The sequence below is a fragment of the Vulpes lagopus genome, chromosome 2 (assembly GCF_018345385.1).
Source record: "Vulpes lagopus strain Blue_001 chromosome 2, ASM1834538v1, whole genome shotgun sequence".
Classification (NCBI taxonomy): Eukaryota; Metazoa; Chordata; class Mammalia; order Carnivora; family Canidae; genus Vulpes; species Vulpes lagopus.
The window spans coordinates 15,390,179-15,408,951 of record NC_054825.1 but is presented as its reverse complement, the minus strand read 5'-3'; the positions used below and the strand labels follow the sequence as shown (position 1 = coordinate 15,408,951).

At 34.6% G+C, this 18,773-nt stretch overlaps 1 protein-coding gene across 3 annotated transcripts in view; it reads left to right on the top strand.

Moving 5' to 3' along the window:
• ATRNL1 (attractin like 1) overlaps positions 1-18,773 on the top strand; it is a 760,501-nt gene that overhangs the window by 7,597 nt on the left and 734,131 nt on the right. For all 3 annotated transcript variants that reach the window (XM_041742630.1, XM_041742631.1, XM_041742632.1), the window contains exon 2: positions 17,462-17,545. In XM_041742630.1, coding sequence (XP_041598564.1) covers positions 17,462-17,545 — 84 coding nt within the window. The remainder of the gene's footprint in view (positions 1-17,461; positions 17,546-18,773) is intronic.

Below are 18,773 nucleotides of genomic sequence, written 5' to 3'. Positions count from 1 at the left end.
TGCAGGGAGCCTGACGTGGCACTCCATCTAGGTCTCCAGGGTCACGCCTGGGCTGAAGGTGGTGCTAAACTGCTGAGCCACCTGGGCTGCCCATAGAGAGAACATTTAATTCTTTTTTAAAAATTTTTTATTTATTTATGATAGTCACACACACACACACACACACAGAGAGAGAGAGAGAGAGGCAGAGACATAGGCAGAGGGAGAAGCAGGCTCCATGCACTGGGAGCCTGACGTGGGATTCGATCCCGGGTCTCCAGGATCATGCCCTGGGCCAAAGGCAGGCACTAAACCGCTGCGCCACCCAGGGATCCCCTAATATTTAATTCTTAAGTATGATGTTATCTGTGAGTTTTTTGTAAATTCCTTTTATCACATTGAGGAGGCTTCCTTCTGTTCTTAGTTTGCTAAGAGTTTTTATTGGAGATGGATATTAGATTGTGTTTTCTACATCTGTTGGGATCATTATGTCATTTTTCTGTTTCTTGATATTATGAATTTTGTTGCTTAATTTTTAAATGTTAAAACTACTTTACATTCCTGAGAGAAACACCATCCGAAACGATGTGTTTTCTTTCTTAATATGTTGTTTGGAATTGATTGATTAGGATTTTGCTTAGAATTTTTGTATATATGTTCATGAAGGATATTGGTCTGTACTTTTTGTATAATGTCTTTGTGCAGTTTTAGACTCAGGGTAATACCAGCCTCCTAGAATGAGTTGGGACCTTCCTGTTTAGTTTACTGGAAGAGTTTGTATAGAATTAGCATTATTTCTTCATTATGTTTGGTACACTTCACCAGTGAAGCCCTTAAGGTCTGGAATTTTCTTTAACTCCAAATTCAGTTTATTTAATATAAATTCATTTGGTTTAGCATGTAATACCACAAGTTCAATGTATGTATTATATATAGGACTGTATAACTAGAATTTGGTCAAATTTACTGGCAAGAATATTGCCCATCTTGATAAACATTCTTTATATAAGTGAAAAGAATGTGTGTGATGGGTGGAATGTTCTATAAATTTCAGTTAGATTGAGTCGATTCATAGTTTTATTCAAGTTTTCTAAAACCTTTTTGTCTACTTATCAGTTATTGAGAGAGAAGTATTAAAATCTTCAATTTTAATTTTGCATTTGTCTATTTCTCCCTGCAGTCTTTCCTGTTTTGCTTTATGTATTTTGGAGCTCTTTTATTAAGTACATGAAATTTTATTTCCTCTTGATAAATTGACCCATTTTTTCATTATGAGATGACTATTGAAAGATGATCCTTTTATCATTCAGGTCTTTGTACCTTTTTTGAAAATCAGTTGGATATATCTATCTCTATATTTGTTTCTTGACTCTGTTCTTTTCCTTTGATTCATGTTCTGTCCTTTTGAGAGTCTCTTTTTTGACTATTATAACTTTGTAGTAAGTCTTGAAATTAGGTAATGAGATTCTCAGAACTCTATTTTTATTTTTGAAAATTCATTTGGTTATTCTAACTCATTTGCTTTTCCACATTTTAGGATCAGTTTCTCAGTTCAAAAAAAAAAATCCTCCTGGGATTTTGGTTGGGATTGTGTTGGCTTGAGATTGTTTTGAGAAGAACTAGCATATAAACAATACTGACTTCTCCAGTCCATCAACATTTATTCATCTATTTAGGTTTGCATGGATTTCTTGCATGTTTTGTAATTATCATATATAGATCCTACATGTATTTTGTTAGATTTATACTAAATAGTTTATGTACTTTGATGCTATTGTAATTGATATTGTTTCTTTTAATTTCAATTTCTGTTTGTTGATCTTTATTATGTGGAAATACAATTGATTTTTGTATATTGACTTTGTATCCTTCCTGCAATGTTGCTAAACTCCGTTTCAGTAGCTTTTTTTTATAGATTCCTTGGGATTTTCTACATACACAATTATGTTATCTGTGTAGAGTCAGTTTTACTTCCTCCTTTGCGATTATATGTATGTCTTTTATTTTTCTTCTTGCTGTATTGTACTGGCTAGGACTTTCAACTTGATGTTGAATAAGAAAATAAGAGTGAATGTCATTGCCTTGTTCCCAGTCTTAGATGAAAACATTCAGTTTTTAAGCATATAGTATTATGTGAGCTGTAGGCTTTTTTGGTAAATGCCATTTACTAGGTTTAGAAAGTTCCTTGGTATTCCTTATTTTGACACTTTATTATGTATGGATGTTAAATTCTATATCTTTTTCCTGTATCTGTTGAGACAATCATTTGGTTTTTCTTTAGTTTGTTGATATTGGTGAATTAATTTGATTGATTTTCAAATGTTTAATCAGCCTTATATTCCTGAGATAAATCCCCATTGGTCATAATATATTATACTTTTTATATATTGGTGTATTTGATTTGCTATTATTTTGTTGAGGATTTTTGCTTCTGTGTTCTCAGAAGATATTACTTTGTAATTTTTTTTCTTATAATGGCTTTGGGTTTCTTATCATGATAACACTAGCCCTATAAAATAAGTTAGAGAGTGCCCCCTGCCCCCTCTTCTGTTTTCTGGAAGAATTTATGTAGAATTGATCTTACTTTTTTCATCAATGTCAGTAAAATTCATCACTGATGCCAACTGGGCCTGAGATTTTCTTTGAGGAAAGGCTTGCAACTATGAATTCAATTTTTAAAATAGATGTAGGGACATTCATTTCCTTTTTTTTTTTTTTTTTTTTTTTTGAGTGTGTTTTGGTAGATTGTCTTACAGAGATTGGTTCGTTTCATCTGAGTTTTCAAATTTGTGGAAATAACATTGTGTATAATATTCCCTTATCCTTTTAAAGTTTGTGGAGTCTTTAGTAATATTTCTCACATTTCTGATATTGGTAGTTTACATTTTCTTTCTTTTTTCTTGCTTAGTCTGGCTATATATTTATTGACGTTATTGATCTTTTCAAAGAATATGTTTGGTTTAATTGATTCCTGCTCTTTTTTCTTTTATTGTTTTCAGTTTCATTGATTGTTACTTCCTTTGGTTTTAATTTGCTTTTCTTATTCTAATTTCTTAAGATGAAAAGCTTACATCCTTAATTTGAGATGTTTCTTCCTTTCTAATAAAAGTATTTTAATGCTATGTGTGTTCTGAGCCCTGCTTTAGCTGTCTCTCACATATTGATATGTAGTGCTTTCATTTTTATTCAGATCAATATACTTTCTAATTTTCTTTTAGACATGCTCTTTGGCTCATATAGAACAATTTTGTTTAACTTTCAAGTATTTGAGGATTTACCAAAGATTTTTGTTATTTATTCCTACTTAAACTATGTTCAAAGAAATACCTTGTATGATTTCAGTTCTTACAAATTTGTTAAGACTTGTTTCTAGAAAAAAAATGTGGTGCACTGTGGTGAATATTAACATTTGCAATAGAAAAGAAGGTACATTCTTCTGTTGAGTGGGATGTTATAGAAATGTCAGTTAAGTCAAGTTGATTCTAATTGTTCAGGTAATTTATCTGTATGATATTGTTTGGTTCTGTTGATTCAGAGGAGTGTTGAAGTCTCCACCTGTGATTATAGATTTGTCCATCTGCTTTCACTTCTGTCAGTTTTGCTTATGTTTCAAGGCTTTTTTTTTGGTGAGTGGATACACATAGAACTGCTGTGTTTTTTTGGTGAACTGACCCATTTGTCATAGTATCATTTTTTCCATCTTTTTCTTTGGAACTGTTTCTGCTTTATAGTCTACTTTGATATTAATAGCCACTCTGTTATATATATATTTCAATCCAATGTAATAATCTCTTTTTATTGGTTTATTGAGACTATATACATTTAATATATTTGGATATATTTTGGTACTCTATTTTAATTTGCCATTGTCCTTTCAGATATATGGCTTTGTATTATTTTTTATTGATTATGCTATTGTTCACAATATGCATACCTAACTTTTTGTAATCTATTCAGAGTTAATGCTATTTTAAAATTAGCATGTTAAATTAAGTTTTATAACCATATTTGTCCACTTATCCATCTCTACTGACCTTTGCTATAATTGTCTTGTACATTACATCTACTTGTATGACAAACCCCGTTAGATAAAGTTATAAATTTTTCTTTCAACAACATATTTTAAAGAACCTAAGAGGAGAAAAACTGTCTATTTTATATTTCTTAGATTTTTGCTCTTTCTTTTGCTTTTTGCTTATCTATAGATAGAAATTTCCTTCTAGGATCATTCTCCTTTAGTGTGAACCACTTTTTTTTTTTCCATTTCTTTTCAAACATGACTGTTGCTGATGTCTTTTCTTAATGTTTTTTGGCCTAACAGTACTTTTATTTTGCTTTGTTTAGTGAGGGATATTTTTGCAGGTACAGAATCTTAGGTTTTTAATTCTTTCAGCATTTTAAACAGGTTGCACAGTTCTTTTCTGGTCTTTCATGATTTCTGATGGGAAGTCTGCAGTAATTTGTTTTTCTTCTATATATAATGTCATTTTTCTCTAGCTGCTTTCAAGATTTTTCTGAATTTTTTGTTTTAAGCAGTTCAAATTATGATGTATCTGGATGTAGGTTTCTTTAAATTTACCATAGGTGGTAGGGTTTGCTGAGCTTCTTGAATTTATATTTGTGTTTCATCAAAATGGGATTTAAAAAAACATTATTTCCTTTAATATAGTTTTCTGCAGTAATCTTTTTTGTTTCTTCTTGGATTTTAGTGACACTTGTGAGGTTTTTGATTTAGCTTCACGGGTTCTTGAGGTTCTGATTTTTAAAAAAATTTTTTTCTCTTTCTTCAGATTGTATTATTTCTTTTGAACTATCATTAGCTTCACCGACTGTTGCCTCTATCATATACATTCTGCTTTTGAACCCATCCAGTCATTTTAAATTTTAAGAGGTGGTATTTTTCATTATTAACCTTTCCATCCTGTTCTTTTCGATAATTTTTCTTTCTCTGTTGAGAGCTCTCATTTCATTTTTTCTTTATCTTTGTCTTTTTTTTTTCTTTATCTTTGTTTTATGGCGTCTAGTTATAATAGTTAATGTCTGTCTGATGATGCAGTTTTGGATCTCCTCAGGGTTGACATCGATTATCTTTTCCCTTGAGAAATGTTGATGGTTTCCTAGTTCTTTGTATGTTGAGTGATTTTTATTTATTCTGGACATTGTGAAAGTTATCTTGTATAGGTTATGGATCTTGTTATGTTCTGGGGAATGTCCATTTACTGATCTATCGCTTTCCTTGTTTACTTTTTTTTGTAAGGAACAAACCAGTTGGGTTCAAGTAGCAAATTCTCCGTCATGCTTTCTGAGGGTAATGGTTTTAATCTCAGTTCTGTTTTCAAAGCCTTTGGATCTGAATGCACACATGCCACTCAGGGACTAGTCTGAGACTTGTGTAGTGTTTTAAGTTTTAATTAATTTCTCAAAGGCTTCATTAAGCTGCTTTTTGGGTCTGTTCCTCATATGAGCTACTCAGATTGAACCTGAGTCTTAATGTGAGTTCATATGCAGAATTAGGGTATTTCCATCTTCAGCTTTCTGTTCCTTGGGACACCTTGCATACTCTGATGTGCAGGGTACCTTTTCCTGGCCATTCGTGCTGGAAAGACAGAATTTCTCCTTTAAGAGCCCATGAATGTTTTGCTGTCATTTTCAAGGTTTGCCATCCTTTTCATCTCTTAGCCTCTGCTTTAGTAAAATCCTGAATTTTTTTCTACTGGGTTGTTGCATTAGCTCTTGAATTGATTTCTGTGCTCCTAATTTTCCCCTTGCTGTTCTCCTTTATTGCTACCAGAGTTTGCTTCATAGAACACAAATTTGATCATATCTTTTCCTTGAAAAAGGGCTAGAATGTTTAAAGCAGCGACTCTAAGGTTTCTGATGAAGAATCTATTGTCATTCAAATTGTTGCTCTCATTTTCCTTTGGCTTCCTTTTTTTCTTCTAAATTTTCAGAAATTTGGTTATGATGTATAAGAGTATAGAATTTTTTGAGTTTATTTGTTATTTGCTGTTTCTTGCCTTGTAGGTTTATATATTTTTCAGAATTTGTAAAATTTTGTTATTGTTTTTATTTATTTAATTTTTGCATTTTACTTATTTATTTATTGAAGCTTGATTTGCTGACATAAGTATAACACCCATCAAGTGACCTCCTAAGTGCCCATTACCCAGTTACCCCAACTGTTATCATTTTTTCTGGTATTTTTTTTCAGCTTCACACTCTTTCTTCTCTCCCATGACTCCAAAGAGACAAATATTACTTCTTTGTCACTAAAGCCCTCTTCAGGGATGCCTGGGTGGCTCAGTGGTTGAGTGTCTGCCTTCAACTCAGGATGTGATCCCAGGATCTGGGATCAAGTCCCACATCGGGCTCCTTGCGGGAAGCCTGCTTCTCCCTCTGCCTGTGTCTCTCTGCCTCTCTCTCTCTCTCATGAATAAACAAATAAATCTTTAAAAAAAAAAAAAGCCCTCTTCAGTCTGTTTTCTTTACATTCCGGTTGGATAACTTTTGTTTTTCTGTCTTTATGCTCATTGATTCTTACTTCTATCATCTCCATTCTGCTATTGGGCCCATCTTGTGAGTTGGTATAAAAAATTTCACTTATCATATTTCCATTTCTTTATGTTTTGTTTCTTTACTTGAAACTTTTATTTTTATATTTGTTTTGAAAGTATCTGCAACTGCTTGTCATACCATTTTTCTGATAGCTGCTTTAAGATTTTGACAAGTAATTCCAGCATCTTTACCATGTCAATCGTGGTACCTCTATCTTTTTTCAGATGAGTTCAAATTTTCTTGTTTCTTGGTATGGCAGGTAATTTTGGATTATATCTTGAATATTTTAAGTATTGTGCATGAAATTCTGGTTCCTGTTTAAAAATTCTGCTTTAGGAGGCAATCAACTTGTTTTGGTTTAGCATACATGACCTTCCCTTTTTTTTAATATAATAGCTTTATCGAGTTTTAACTTATATACCATAATATTAACCACAGTAAAAAATAAATGAGTACAACCGAATCAGATCTTTTCAAAATGAAGTATCTTGCCTGGCAATTTAATTTCTTAATTTCTTCCTCCTACGTCTGTAGCTTCTTTGCTCAATATGAAGTTAGCTTGACATTAGGCATATTTAACATGGCCTAAAATCTTGAAGTAAATGCCTAATTATAATATTTGGCCTAGAATCTGATTTTCAAATATTTGAGTGAAAGACTTCTGAGTACCCCAAATAGTTGCTATCAATTCCAATGTAACTTATCCACAGAGAAGTATTGATACACAGTAGTTAAAAGATTAAAATGCTGAAAACTTTTTTGATACTGGTTTTAGTAACATTCATCCCGAAGGCATTGTTTTGTCTTGACAATTATTATTTTTTTTATAGAATTTATTCATTTATGTGAGAGAGAGAGAGAGTGCATGAGCTGGGGATGAGGCAAATGGAGAGGAAGAGGCAGACTCCTTGCTGAGGAGGGAGCTCATTGAGGGGCGTGATCCCAGGACCCCGGGATCATGGTCTGAGCCAAAGGCAGACGCTTAACCCACTGAGCCACACAGGCACCCCTGTTTTGGCAATTACTTGAAGTCTGCATGAGATTGGGAAAGATTTGCAATGGAAATACAGTATTTTAAAGGATCATAGGAAAAAAGTTTTATTTGCTAGAGGAGAAATGGTGATGGTCTTACCAGGGGCATGCTACTAGCAATCAATTATTTTTCACCCCAAATCATGTAAACGGTAGGGTATAAACATTTCCTTCCTCTTCTATCAGATGTGAGAACTGACTAAGCACATTATATTTGTTACCACTGAGGCCAGTCTATAGAGGAATCTTGTGTATGTGGTGCCAGTCAACTACTGTAGTCAGCTTGGTTAGTGTGTTTTATGTGAAGGAATACTGTGTGGCTAGGGTATGATTTATTCAAATCAGTGTTCTCTAAAGTGGGATGGTAACTAAGATGACTCACTGGAAAGTGGGAAGAAAATATTAGGACTCCTAGTATTGTTATTTTTAATTTTGATTTTTAAAATCTGTACTTTATAGTGCACAATATTTTTCTTTATTTTTTTTATTTTATTTTATTTTTTATTTTTGAGTGGGCTTCATGCCCACTTAATTGACTGAGCCACCCAGGCACCCCTAGTGCACAATATTTTAAGTAGTACATGTTTACTTATATGTAAATATACATATATTTGAGTTATGTAATAAAACTTTTTACTGACAAAGCATGTAATTAAGGTTTGAAGACTACTATTCTAGCAGATGAGGTCACCTAAGTTTTTATTAGGAGTTAGGTGGATGGAGAATGCACACTTAAAAGTGGAGGATGCACAATATACTATGAAGGAAGCAGGAAGAAATATAAGCTCAGTAGTGTAATACAATATCATTGTGGAGAAAAGAAAAAAAGTTAATACCAATGAATATAATCTAGAGGTACTCTTCATTTTGTTTAAATGTATAAAATATATAGTATAGTAAAATGTATAATGTTTTAATTAAAAATGTATAAACTATTAAACAATATTTTAATTAAAAATACTATTTTTAGGGATCCCTGGGTGGCGCAGCGGTTTGGCGCCTGCCTTTGGCCCAGGGCGCAATCCTGGAGACCCGGGATCGAATCCCACGTCGGGCTCCCGGTGCATGGAGCCTGCTTCTCCCTCCGCCTGTGTCTCTGCCTCTCTCTCTCTCTCTCTGTGACTATCATAAATAAATAAAAATTAAAAAAAAATACTATTTTTAAAAAGACTTCCATATGACGATGGCTTGCAAAGGTGACTCTGTATAAAGATTCTCCAAGTAGATTTGACTATTTCTTGAGTGGTTATTGTCAGCACTAAAACCATATTTTCTGATAAACAGGATTTATTGTCTCAGAGACTTTGTAGTATTAAAACTACTGATTTTTCTTATTTTATGTTTTATTTTTTAATTTTTTTCAAAGATTATTTATTCATGAGAGACACAGAGAGAGAGAGAGAGGGAGAGAGAGAGGGAGGCAGAGACACAGGTAGAAGGAGAAACACGCTCCATACAGGGAGCCTGACGTGGGACTCAATCCCAGGTCTCCAGGATCATGCCCTGGGCCGAAGGTGGCGCCAAACCGCTCAGCCACCCGGGCTGATGTTTTAATCAAATTTTTTATTTCTAGCCAGGATAGAGAATAATACTTCAATTGCTTTGATTTTAGTTTAATGTTTGTGCTTGTTTTCCTATACTTAGTAGTGGCTGTTCCTGTATTTTAAATAGCTTAGCATGTTTATTTGATCAGGGACTCTAGATTGGGCAGTTTTAGCAAGATGAGACATTTGAAGGCATATGGGCACATGACAGGCATGGGGATAGAGATTGGCAAACTTTTTCTGTAAAAGGCCAGATAATAGATATTTTAGAATTTGCAGGCCAGATGGTTTCTGTTGCCACTGCTCAACTCTGCTCTTGTAGCATGTTAGCAATCTTAGACATGTGTAAACAAATGGATGTAGTGGAATTCCATTAAATCTTCATTTACACAGACAGTGGGCCAGTAGTTTGTGGAGCTCTGATCTAGATTAACATGTCAGTATGACCTAAAATCAAGAACAAGAATGCCGCAATAAAAAATAGGTTAGTTGTTTGAAACTTAGAATACTTTGTAAAAACAATATTAGAAATAGCTAGTTCACTGTCTGTTTCCATGGGTATATATTTCCCTCTGCAAATAGGCCATACTTTGTTTCTTTGCATGCTTGGTAGTTTTTTGTTGATTATTGTAACGTGGTAAGTCTAGAAGTTAGAGTCTTCTCTACAGTTTTTTGTTTGTTTCTGTGTGTGTGTGTGTGTGTGTGTGTGTATGTGGGTTGTAGTTCATGATTTTTCTAAATTGCTTTTGTAATGACTATATTCTTTGTTGTGTATGGTCTCTAAAGTTTCTGTTCTTTTAGCTTGTGGTCAGCTAGTGTTTTGATACAGATTTCTTTGAATGCATGGCGCCAATGAAAATATAAAAAAATCTTCTAGTCTTTGCAGATTGACTCTTTTGGAACATTCCTTTGGTGCATAGGTAGGTTGTTTATGACTTTGCCTTAGCCTCCATTTTCTTTTTGCTTTCAGTCTAAAAGTTAGCCAGAGATGAAAATATAGTAGAGTCTTCTTAGGTGCTTTCTGAGCATGTAGTCTTACCTGAGGATGCATGTGGCTTCCCAAATTTCCCTGTATGGCTCACATACTGTATAGTTTCTCAATTAATTCTTCAAAGGATCTCTCCCAAGGTTTTCCTCCCAGGCTCTTGGTGTATCTATTATTTACTTCCACTGTCACCTTTTGCTTCATGAAGCAGGGGTTGTTTCTATTTGTCTTTCAGTGTTTTTGAGGAATCCTTCTGTATAACTGCTTTTTTGCTCTGAAGGGGTTTCTTGCTAGGTATGGGATGATTTTCAGTACTTGTATCAGCAAATGATTTCATGAGTTAAATGTAAAAATATTAGGTAAATTTTAGTTGCTCAAGGGGTCATTGCAATTAAATTTATGGTTCCTTCCTTAAACCAATCTGAATAACTGTTAAATCTTTCTTCTCCATTCTTGTAACCATTGTTATTTGGATTGCCCTATGGTCTCATTGTTAGATATTACCCATTGATTCACTGAATGATTTGCATTTCCCCAACAAAGCAATGTTATTTCATGAACCTCTAAGTCTTTATATATACTTCAGTCAGCAATACTGTTATGTTTATTGTTTTTATATAGTGCTAGGTTAAATTTGATTACATTTAGTTTAAGATTTTTGTGTGAAGGATATTTATAATTTTCATTTCTTCTTCTGTTGGTTTCATCAAGTTATACTATCTAAAGAAGTATTCCTTTCATCTAAAATATCAAATTTATTGACAGGAAGTTGTTCTCAATGTCTTATTCTTTCTGTAGCATCAGTAGTGAGGTTTCTCTTCTCCTTTTTGATAATGGTAATTAATATTTTTCTTCTTGGTAAGTTCTGCTAGGGAATAATTAATTTTTTTAATCTTCATGAAGCCAGTTTTTAATTGTGTTGATTTCCTTTATTGTATGACTTTTCTATTTAAGAGATTTCTGTTCTTCTTTTTTTTAAAAAATATTTATTTACTTTTTTGAGAGAGAAGACAGTGTGCACCAGTGGGTGAGGAAGCGAGGGAAAGAGAGAGAATGCCACACAGACTCTGTGCTGAGCATGGAGCCTGATGGCGGAACTCAACAACCCTAAGTGACCAGAGCTGAAACTAAGAGTTGTGCACTCAAATGACTGAGCCACTCGGGAACCCTAAGAGATTTCTGTTCTTTATTATTCCCTTCCGTATACTTTCATTTGCTTTAATTCACTATTCTTTTTCTAGCTTCTTAAGCTGTGACTTTGAATAATTGATTTTCAGTTTTCTAATATAGACATTAAAAGCTAAAATTTCTCTGTAAATTCATCTCATAAATTAGCTTCATCTCATAAATTTTGCTATGTTATGATTTTAATATTATTCAGTTGAAAATATTTTCTAATTGGCATGGGGACTTAGAAGTATATTGCTCAATTTGCAAATATTTGGGGATTTTAAATTTATCTTTTTTGTGTGGTCAGTGTGTATGGGGCTGCCACTAATTTCATGGTATTTGGATGTGTGATTACTGTAGCCGATTGTTATTGATTAAATTGATTTAATTAAATTCTGATGTTACTTACTGGCATGGCCTAAGAACAAGTAGTCTTATAAAGAGGGTGGGAATTAATTTTTCTCACTGTCGGCTTTGGCTTCTGAAAGACTTTTGCAGGCTCAAAGTGTGAAAAAAAAATATGAGAGTTTAAGGTCCTCAAGCTCATCTATCCAGATGGCACCCTCCTAGGTATCAGAGTCTTACTTCACTAACTTTAGCACAGTAATTTTGTTACAGTTGTGAATTAAACTTTTTTTTTTTTTTTTTGTTATAATTCTGTTCCTCTCACAGTCTGAGCCTGGGGCTGTTTTTCAGCTTGATCTTCACTCTGAATTCAGGAGTAGAGATTCCTTCACTTTAAATGTTACAGAGTCCCCTGGCTTTTACACTGTATCTAAAATTAGTGGTTGGTGAATTGAGTCTTATAGGATGTTGGGAAAAGCTGCTTATGGGCAGGTGTCTCATAGAGGCACTCGGCTGGAGTTTTCTTCCTTCAGCTTGTCAATGACTTTTTACAGCAAATCAACTAATTCCACAGTCCTTAGAATTACCCTTGCTACTGTACTTCTCATATATTAGAGCTATTGCATTAGCCTGTTGTCCATGCATAACTTTCTGCTGGTATCCCATCTCAGCTCACAGGTTAAGAGTCTTAGTCATTGTGATGCTTTGGCATGCCAGGAGTTATTACCATTCTGTCTACCATCTACCCATTGAGTGATCCAACCCTAGAATCCTGTCTTGAAGATCTGCTTCCTGCTGGTAACTATTAGTTTGGTCACCGGCACCCCCCCCCCCCCCCCCCACCTCCCGAAGCAGAAGTATCTGCTTTTACACTGAGAATTGAGCACATATAATATACTTGGGGGATGCAGGGACACTGACTGAATCATACAGAGAAGTGGCCAGTAAGAAGTATGTTATCAAGTCACCTACCGCAGGGGGGGACTAGAGCTTAATCCCACCGGGAAGTACTGGGGAGAAAATGCACTGCAGTATAATCCCAACAAAGAGGTAAGGAAGCTTAGGGTATTTACACTTTTATCCAATCATTCATTGACTAGGGGATACCTCTGGGAGGATATTGATTTATAAGCACTTTCAGCTCATCACATGCAGAGGAAGTGTAGGTTCCAGCAGCCAGAGGGGAGTCCTCCAGCAAAGATGCAGGTGCTCACCTAAGGAAGTCAGGCTGAGTGTATGGAAATAGCAAAGAGGGTCTGAGAGAGTACGGGAGTAGCACAGACACTGTTGGCTACTTCAAAAGATATATGTTTTCTACTATGTAACATAATGCCAAATTACTTTGGAAGTTGTATGACAATTGTTTTTTCCACATCTTTGCCAATATTTGATATTATTCTTTTTAACTTAGTTTTGTTGTGTGCACAGTGGTGGTATGTAATTGTGATTGTATTTTGCATATCCTTGATTATTATTGATCGGTTTGGGTCCAATCAGAAAAGAGAATCATATAATCTTAACAGGGAAGGTTTAATGTAAATAATTTTTGATTGTACCAGGGATTGGGATAATGAGAAATTGGCTAGTAAGAATTAAAGGTTTTTCCAAACGATGTAGAGATAGTGGATATAAGGAGGAGCCACTACTAACCTTATGGTTGAGATAGAACACTTACGTACAAGTTCCCACCTCCTGGCCTGATATCCAGACCTTGTTGAGAGGGCCTGGCTGTGGCTCACTGAAAGGTACAGTTGCTGTCATGCTGCACTGGTAGAAATTATTTGATATCTGCCCTTTGGAACTTGCTATGATTATCTTACTGAGAGATGAAGAATGCTGTTCGTGAGGCAGTGTCTCACTGAAGGCACTCTGCTGCAGAATTTCCTGAGGGGAGGTGCTAGGAGAAGCTACTGGTGGCTGGCTTGCTGGCCATCACATTCTATAGGATCCTAGTCCCGGAGAAGCCAAGCTGCAGGAGATTGTTAAGTACATTGGAACCCGGAAACAAAACTCTTGTCTCCTATACTCTTTCTAGTGCACTCTGTTGACAAAGCATGCCAGCTTAACATCATGCCATCTGACAAAGAAAACATATTTAAAGGGCCCAGATCTATTTTCACAGAGTAGGTAAACTGTGGATTTTGAGGCAAGAGGCAATGGATAATTGGCACAGTCTACCCTTTGGTTATTCAGCTTCTTTATGTTTCCTTCTAAACATATGTGAATTCCCTAGCAAACAACAACACTGTATTTCTATCTAAGAAGATACACATCTTCCAACTGAGGTTCTCACTCTTTGACCAAAAAGAAGAAGTACACAGTTCGAAGGGTCATTATATCTGTGGTTGGTTGTATTAATTACTCTTCATATTCATAGTCATATTGAATATGCCATTATCTAAAGTCTAAATTGTAGAGTTAACTTAAAACAAATTGTATGTAAAATAAAAATGAGGAGAGAAGATATTCTTGTAACAAGCAAATAGAAACTGTGCAAAACTGTTATGATCTTTGTTTTTATGTGTTATAAGATGATAATTGATATCTGTGGTTTTGTTCTTCTACTCCCTATTTAATTTCCCCTGCTCTCAGCTAGGGTCTCAGGCTGTTGGAGTTTCACCTGGTAGAGTCCAGTACGTTGATTTCTCTCAGTCATTCTGCTTTGGTTGAATATTTTTTATGGGCCTATCTTCTGGATCTCTCATCCTGTTTTAGCTATGTTTAAATGTGCTGTAAACCTGTGCATCAAATTCTTAATATTGATTAGGGTAGTTTTCAGTATTAGTATGTCTATTATTTTTTCAAATATGCTCTCTTACTTTTTACAGTTTTCAATTAATTGCCAAAATTTTAAATCTTGTCTTTTGTTGAGCTTAGTAAAGCATATTTGTTTTATATGACACATCTGATAATCTCTGTAGTTGAAATCTTCAGTTCTCTTTCTGTTGTCTGTTGGTTCTTATTTTGTTGTTATGCATCTTCATATGTCTTAGTATCTTTAATTGTGGTAGACATTTTATTTGAAAAATTGTTATTAGAAATAATTTGAGGTCTAGAATGATGTTATCTTTCTTTAGAGTATTTTTGTATCTTCTGTTAGGAACTTTGGCCTACTGGCATTTCCAGTATCATTTTAAGCCAGTTTTAAGTCTTGAGGTTTCCAGCCATCCAGTTAACTCATAGCTAGGCTGCAGTCCATGCAGGGGCTAGTTTACTTCTGGTACACCCTTACTCTAATAACAGGTCATTGCATCTCAATTCAAAGTGCTGTGCCATCTTGAGCCTGTACGTTTCGTGGGCCATTGCCTTCAACTGTCGTGTCCCTCCCTGTTTCAGGCTGCCAAAAGCACGCCGCTTTTTGATATTGTCCTCTCAATAGGCAGGTCTCTCCAGAGCAAAAAGCAGCTCTGAATGCCTGCCTCTTCTTAAAGAATTTGCAAGGTCTGGGTCTTGAGTTGGTAGATCTTACTATTTTGTTGCTTATAAGATGCCTTTAAGATTTTAAAATTGTTCCTCAGCTTTTTTTTTTTTTTTTTTTAAGATTTTATTTATTTATTAGAGAGAGAGAGAGGAAGAGACACAGACACAGGCAGAGGGAGAAGCAGGCTCCATGCAGGGAGCCCAATGTGGGACTTGATCCTGGGACTCCGGATTACACCCTGGGCCAAAGGCAGGCACTAAACTGCTGAGCCACCCAGGGATCCCCTGTTCCTCAGCTTTTTAAAGTTGTTTTTAGTGCAGGATTTGTCCGAATTACCTTATCTGGTATTGTTGGAAGTGAAAAATCAGGACAAGTTATTTAACTTGTTCTTTATAGATTGTGCCTCAGTTTTCTCATCTGTATTATGGTGTTAATAATTATTTATTATCTTGTAAGGTTTTTTTTGAGATTTTTAAATGAGGTAACACATCATGCTCTTACAGTAGATCCTGACACCTAGAAAATGCACATTTTATTACTAATTTGAGATATTGGAATTTGTTGTTCTGAAAAAACTTTCCCAAGCATGAATTAGCCCCTTTATTTTATTTTTTTAAAGATTTTATTTATTAATCATGAGAGACACAGAGAAAGAGGCAGAAACACAGGCAGAGGGAGAAGCAGGCTCTATGCAGGGAGCCCCTTGATATCAGGAATCCGGAATCACGCCCTGAGCCAAAGGCAGACGCTCAACTGCTGAGCCATCCAGGTGTCCCGAATTAGCCTCTTTATTGCCTAAAATAATCTGCAGGGATTATGAAAGATTTACAAATAATGTGTTTATTGACTGACATTTCTGTGAACCACGATTTAGGTAAATGAAACTTTTATTTTCCTAGTGTAGTTGAGTTTATACTATAAGGAAAATTTAATTGATCTAAAACTAAATAGTGACCTAGAGATCTATGTGCATATGTGTATATTATGTATATGTGTTTATGTATAAGTGAATATATAAAGACTGATAAGTCCTTGTGTGTGTTTATATAAATATATGTATTTGTATAATATATAAAATCTAAATGGGAAGATATCTTAATTACTTAAAATAAGGTGTTTTGTGGATAAAACAATTGGGCTGGAGCTAAGGAGAACAAAATGAAGTACAATTGAGATCTTGTTTTAAATATTTTTAAATTATAAAAACAGAAATTTTTCTAAGAATTGTCTTTTTTATGTTTGAAATAGAAGATAATTATAAAACCTTTGATTTATCCTATTTTCAAAATTGAGTTCTTGGTATAAAATAGACAAGAGAAAATCTTAATAAAAACAGGTAGTTGCACACAGTAAAGTCTGGTGACAACTACCCTAGCAATTCTGATAGATGTAATGGGACAGATTGTGGTGATACTTGTGGTGCATCTAGTATAATGTATAAACTTCTTAAATCACTGAGTTGTACACTTGAAACTGGTATCACATTGTGTGTTAGTTGAAATTAAAATAAATGAATAAGTAAATAATTGCTTGAGAATGGATAACATGAGAACTAAAGAAAGCCAAAACCAAAACCAAAAGCAAACATAGCTAACACTGTAACTCTGAAAGTGGTTATGTACATACACTATTTCTCTATTTCTTTGATCTGCATCTTTTTTTTAAAAGGTTTTATTTATTTATTCATGAGAGAGACAGAGAGAGAGAGAGAGAGAGAGATGCATAGACACAGGCAGAGGGAGAAGCAGGCTCCATGCAGGGAGCCCGGACGTGGGACTCGATCCCAGGTCTCCAGGATCACACTCCGGGCTGCAGGCAGCGCTAAACTGCTGCGCCACCGGGGCTGCCCTGATCTGCATCTTTTATTTATTTTTATTTATTTTTTAATTTTTAAAAATTTGTTTATGATAGTCACAGAGAGAGAGAGGCAGAGACATAGGCAGAGGGAGAAGCAGGCTCCATGCACTGGGAGCCCGATGTGGGATTCGATCCCAGGTCTCTAGGATCGCGCCCTGGGCCAAAGGCAGGGGCCAAACCGCTGCGCCACCCAGGGATCCCTGATCTGCATCTTTTAAAATGCATTTGACCTTCCTTCTTTTGCCTCCATCTTATTTTTGTACAGAGGCAATTTAACTTCATCTATTTTTGCATTAAATCCATCAGTAGAGTGTTCAATTTTTCAGTGTATTTTTTCACTGTGCAAAATGAAACAGTTGAAATATGTCAAGGTGTAGAGAAATCCAGAATAAATTCTTTTGAGTTGTAGGGAGATGCAGGGCAATTTGAAAACTTTTCTAATTTGTAAATAAATTCTCCCTGTGGAAAATGCTACATCTCATTTCTTTGGTTTAATGTCTTTTTTAATTTTCTTATGCTACTATATGTTTTAAAGTTACTTTAAGGTAATTTTTTCATGATTTTGTTTTTTAGGTTAACAGAACCTTCTGGATATTTAACAGATGGTCCAATTAACTATAAATATAAAACTAAATGCACGTGGCTAATTGAAGGCTAGTAAGTACATAATTTGGATTAAATTGATTTTTAAATTTTATTCTGAAATGATAAAGAAAATGATCATATCAATGTTAAAGTATTAAAATGTAATTTTATAGGTATATAGCTCATTCAGTTGCTTATAGTTTATTCAGTTATTCATGATATTTTTAAATGAGATTTGCAACTTTTAGATATCACATTTAATATAAATTTTTTTAACTTTATTTTTTTTTTTTTAGGATTTTATTTATTGATTCATGAGAGAGACAGAGAGAGAGAGAGGCAGAGACACAGGCAGAGGCAGAAGCAGGCTCCATTCAGGGAGCCTGACATGGGACTTTATCCCCGGTCTCCAGGATCACGCCCTGGGCTGAAGGTGGCGCTAAACCTCTGAGCCACCTGGGCTGCCCTTAATATAAATTATAGTATCCCTTTACTTGTGATAATAGTTTGTTACATATATTTTAGAGTTATGTTAGTGTGGCAGTAAGTAGACGTTTTTGGCTTACTTTAAACATCTTGTTATGGAATTTGAAGATGCCATAGAGAAGATAAAAATATTCCATGCTGAATTATGCCATTGGTTTATACTCTTCAGTATTTTAGTTATAAGGGTATTTAAAAAGAAAATTTTGTAAGAGAGAGTTAATTATCCTTTTAGGAGCTTTTTTCAGTAATTAGGGCCTGAGTTTGGATTGATCTATTTAAACATACTGTGAATAGATCATAAATGAATTGATACAAGTTATTTTATGGTTCTTAAAGAGTGTATTTGGAAAATGTTATTTTTGGGGAAGGTTATTTAGACAGGTTTTTAGAAATTATTAATTTCCTGTACATTGATAGTTTCATTTTGTTTATTTTTGTCTTGTTTGTTTGTTGTTTTTTAAGTAATCTCTATGCCCAACATGGGGATTGAACTCATGACCCCAAGCTACATGCTCTACCAACTGAGCCAGCCAAGTGTCCCCCACCCTTTTTTTTCATCTTATTTATTTGTTAATAATATGTCCTACCGAGACCTTTTGATTAAAATTTCAAGACCATAGTAGGGCCTTTAGCCAATAAGTATTATGTAGAAATACGAGATGTTACTTATTGAGTGTTGAATTTTAAAAATCAACTTCATTTAAGTTTAATTTGCATACAATGAAATTCATGTTAAGTGTACAGTTCAACATAGCTCCAGTAATATATACAATCTGTGTAATGTCCACCTTAATCAAGACATAGAACATTTACT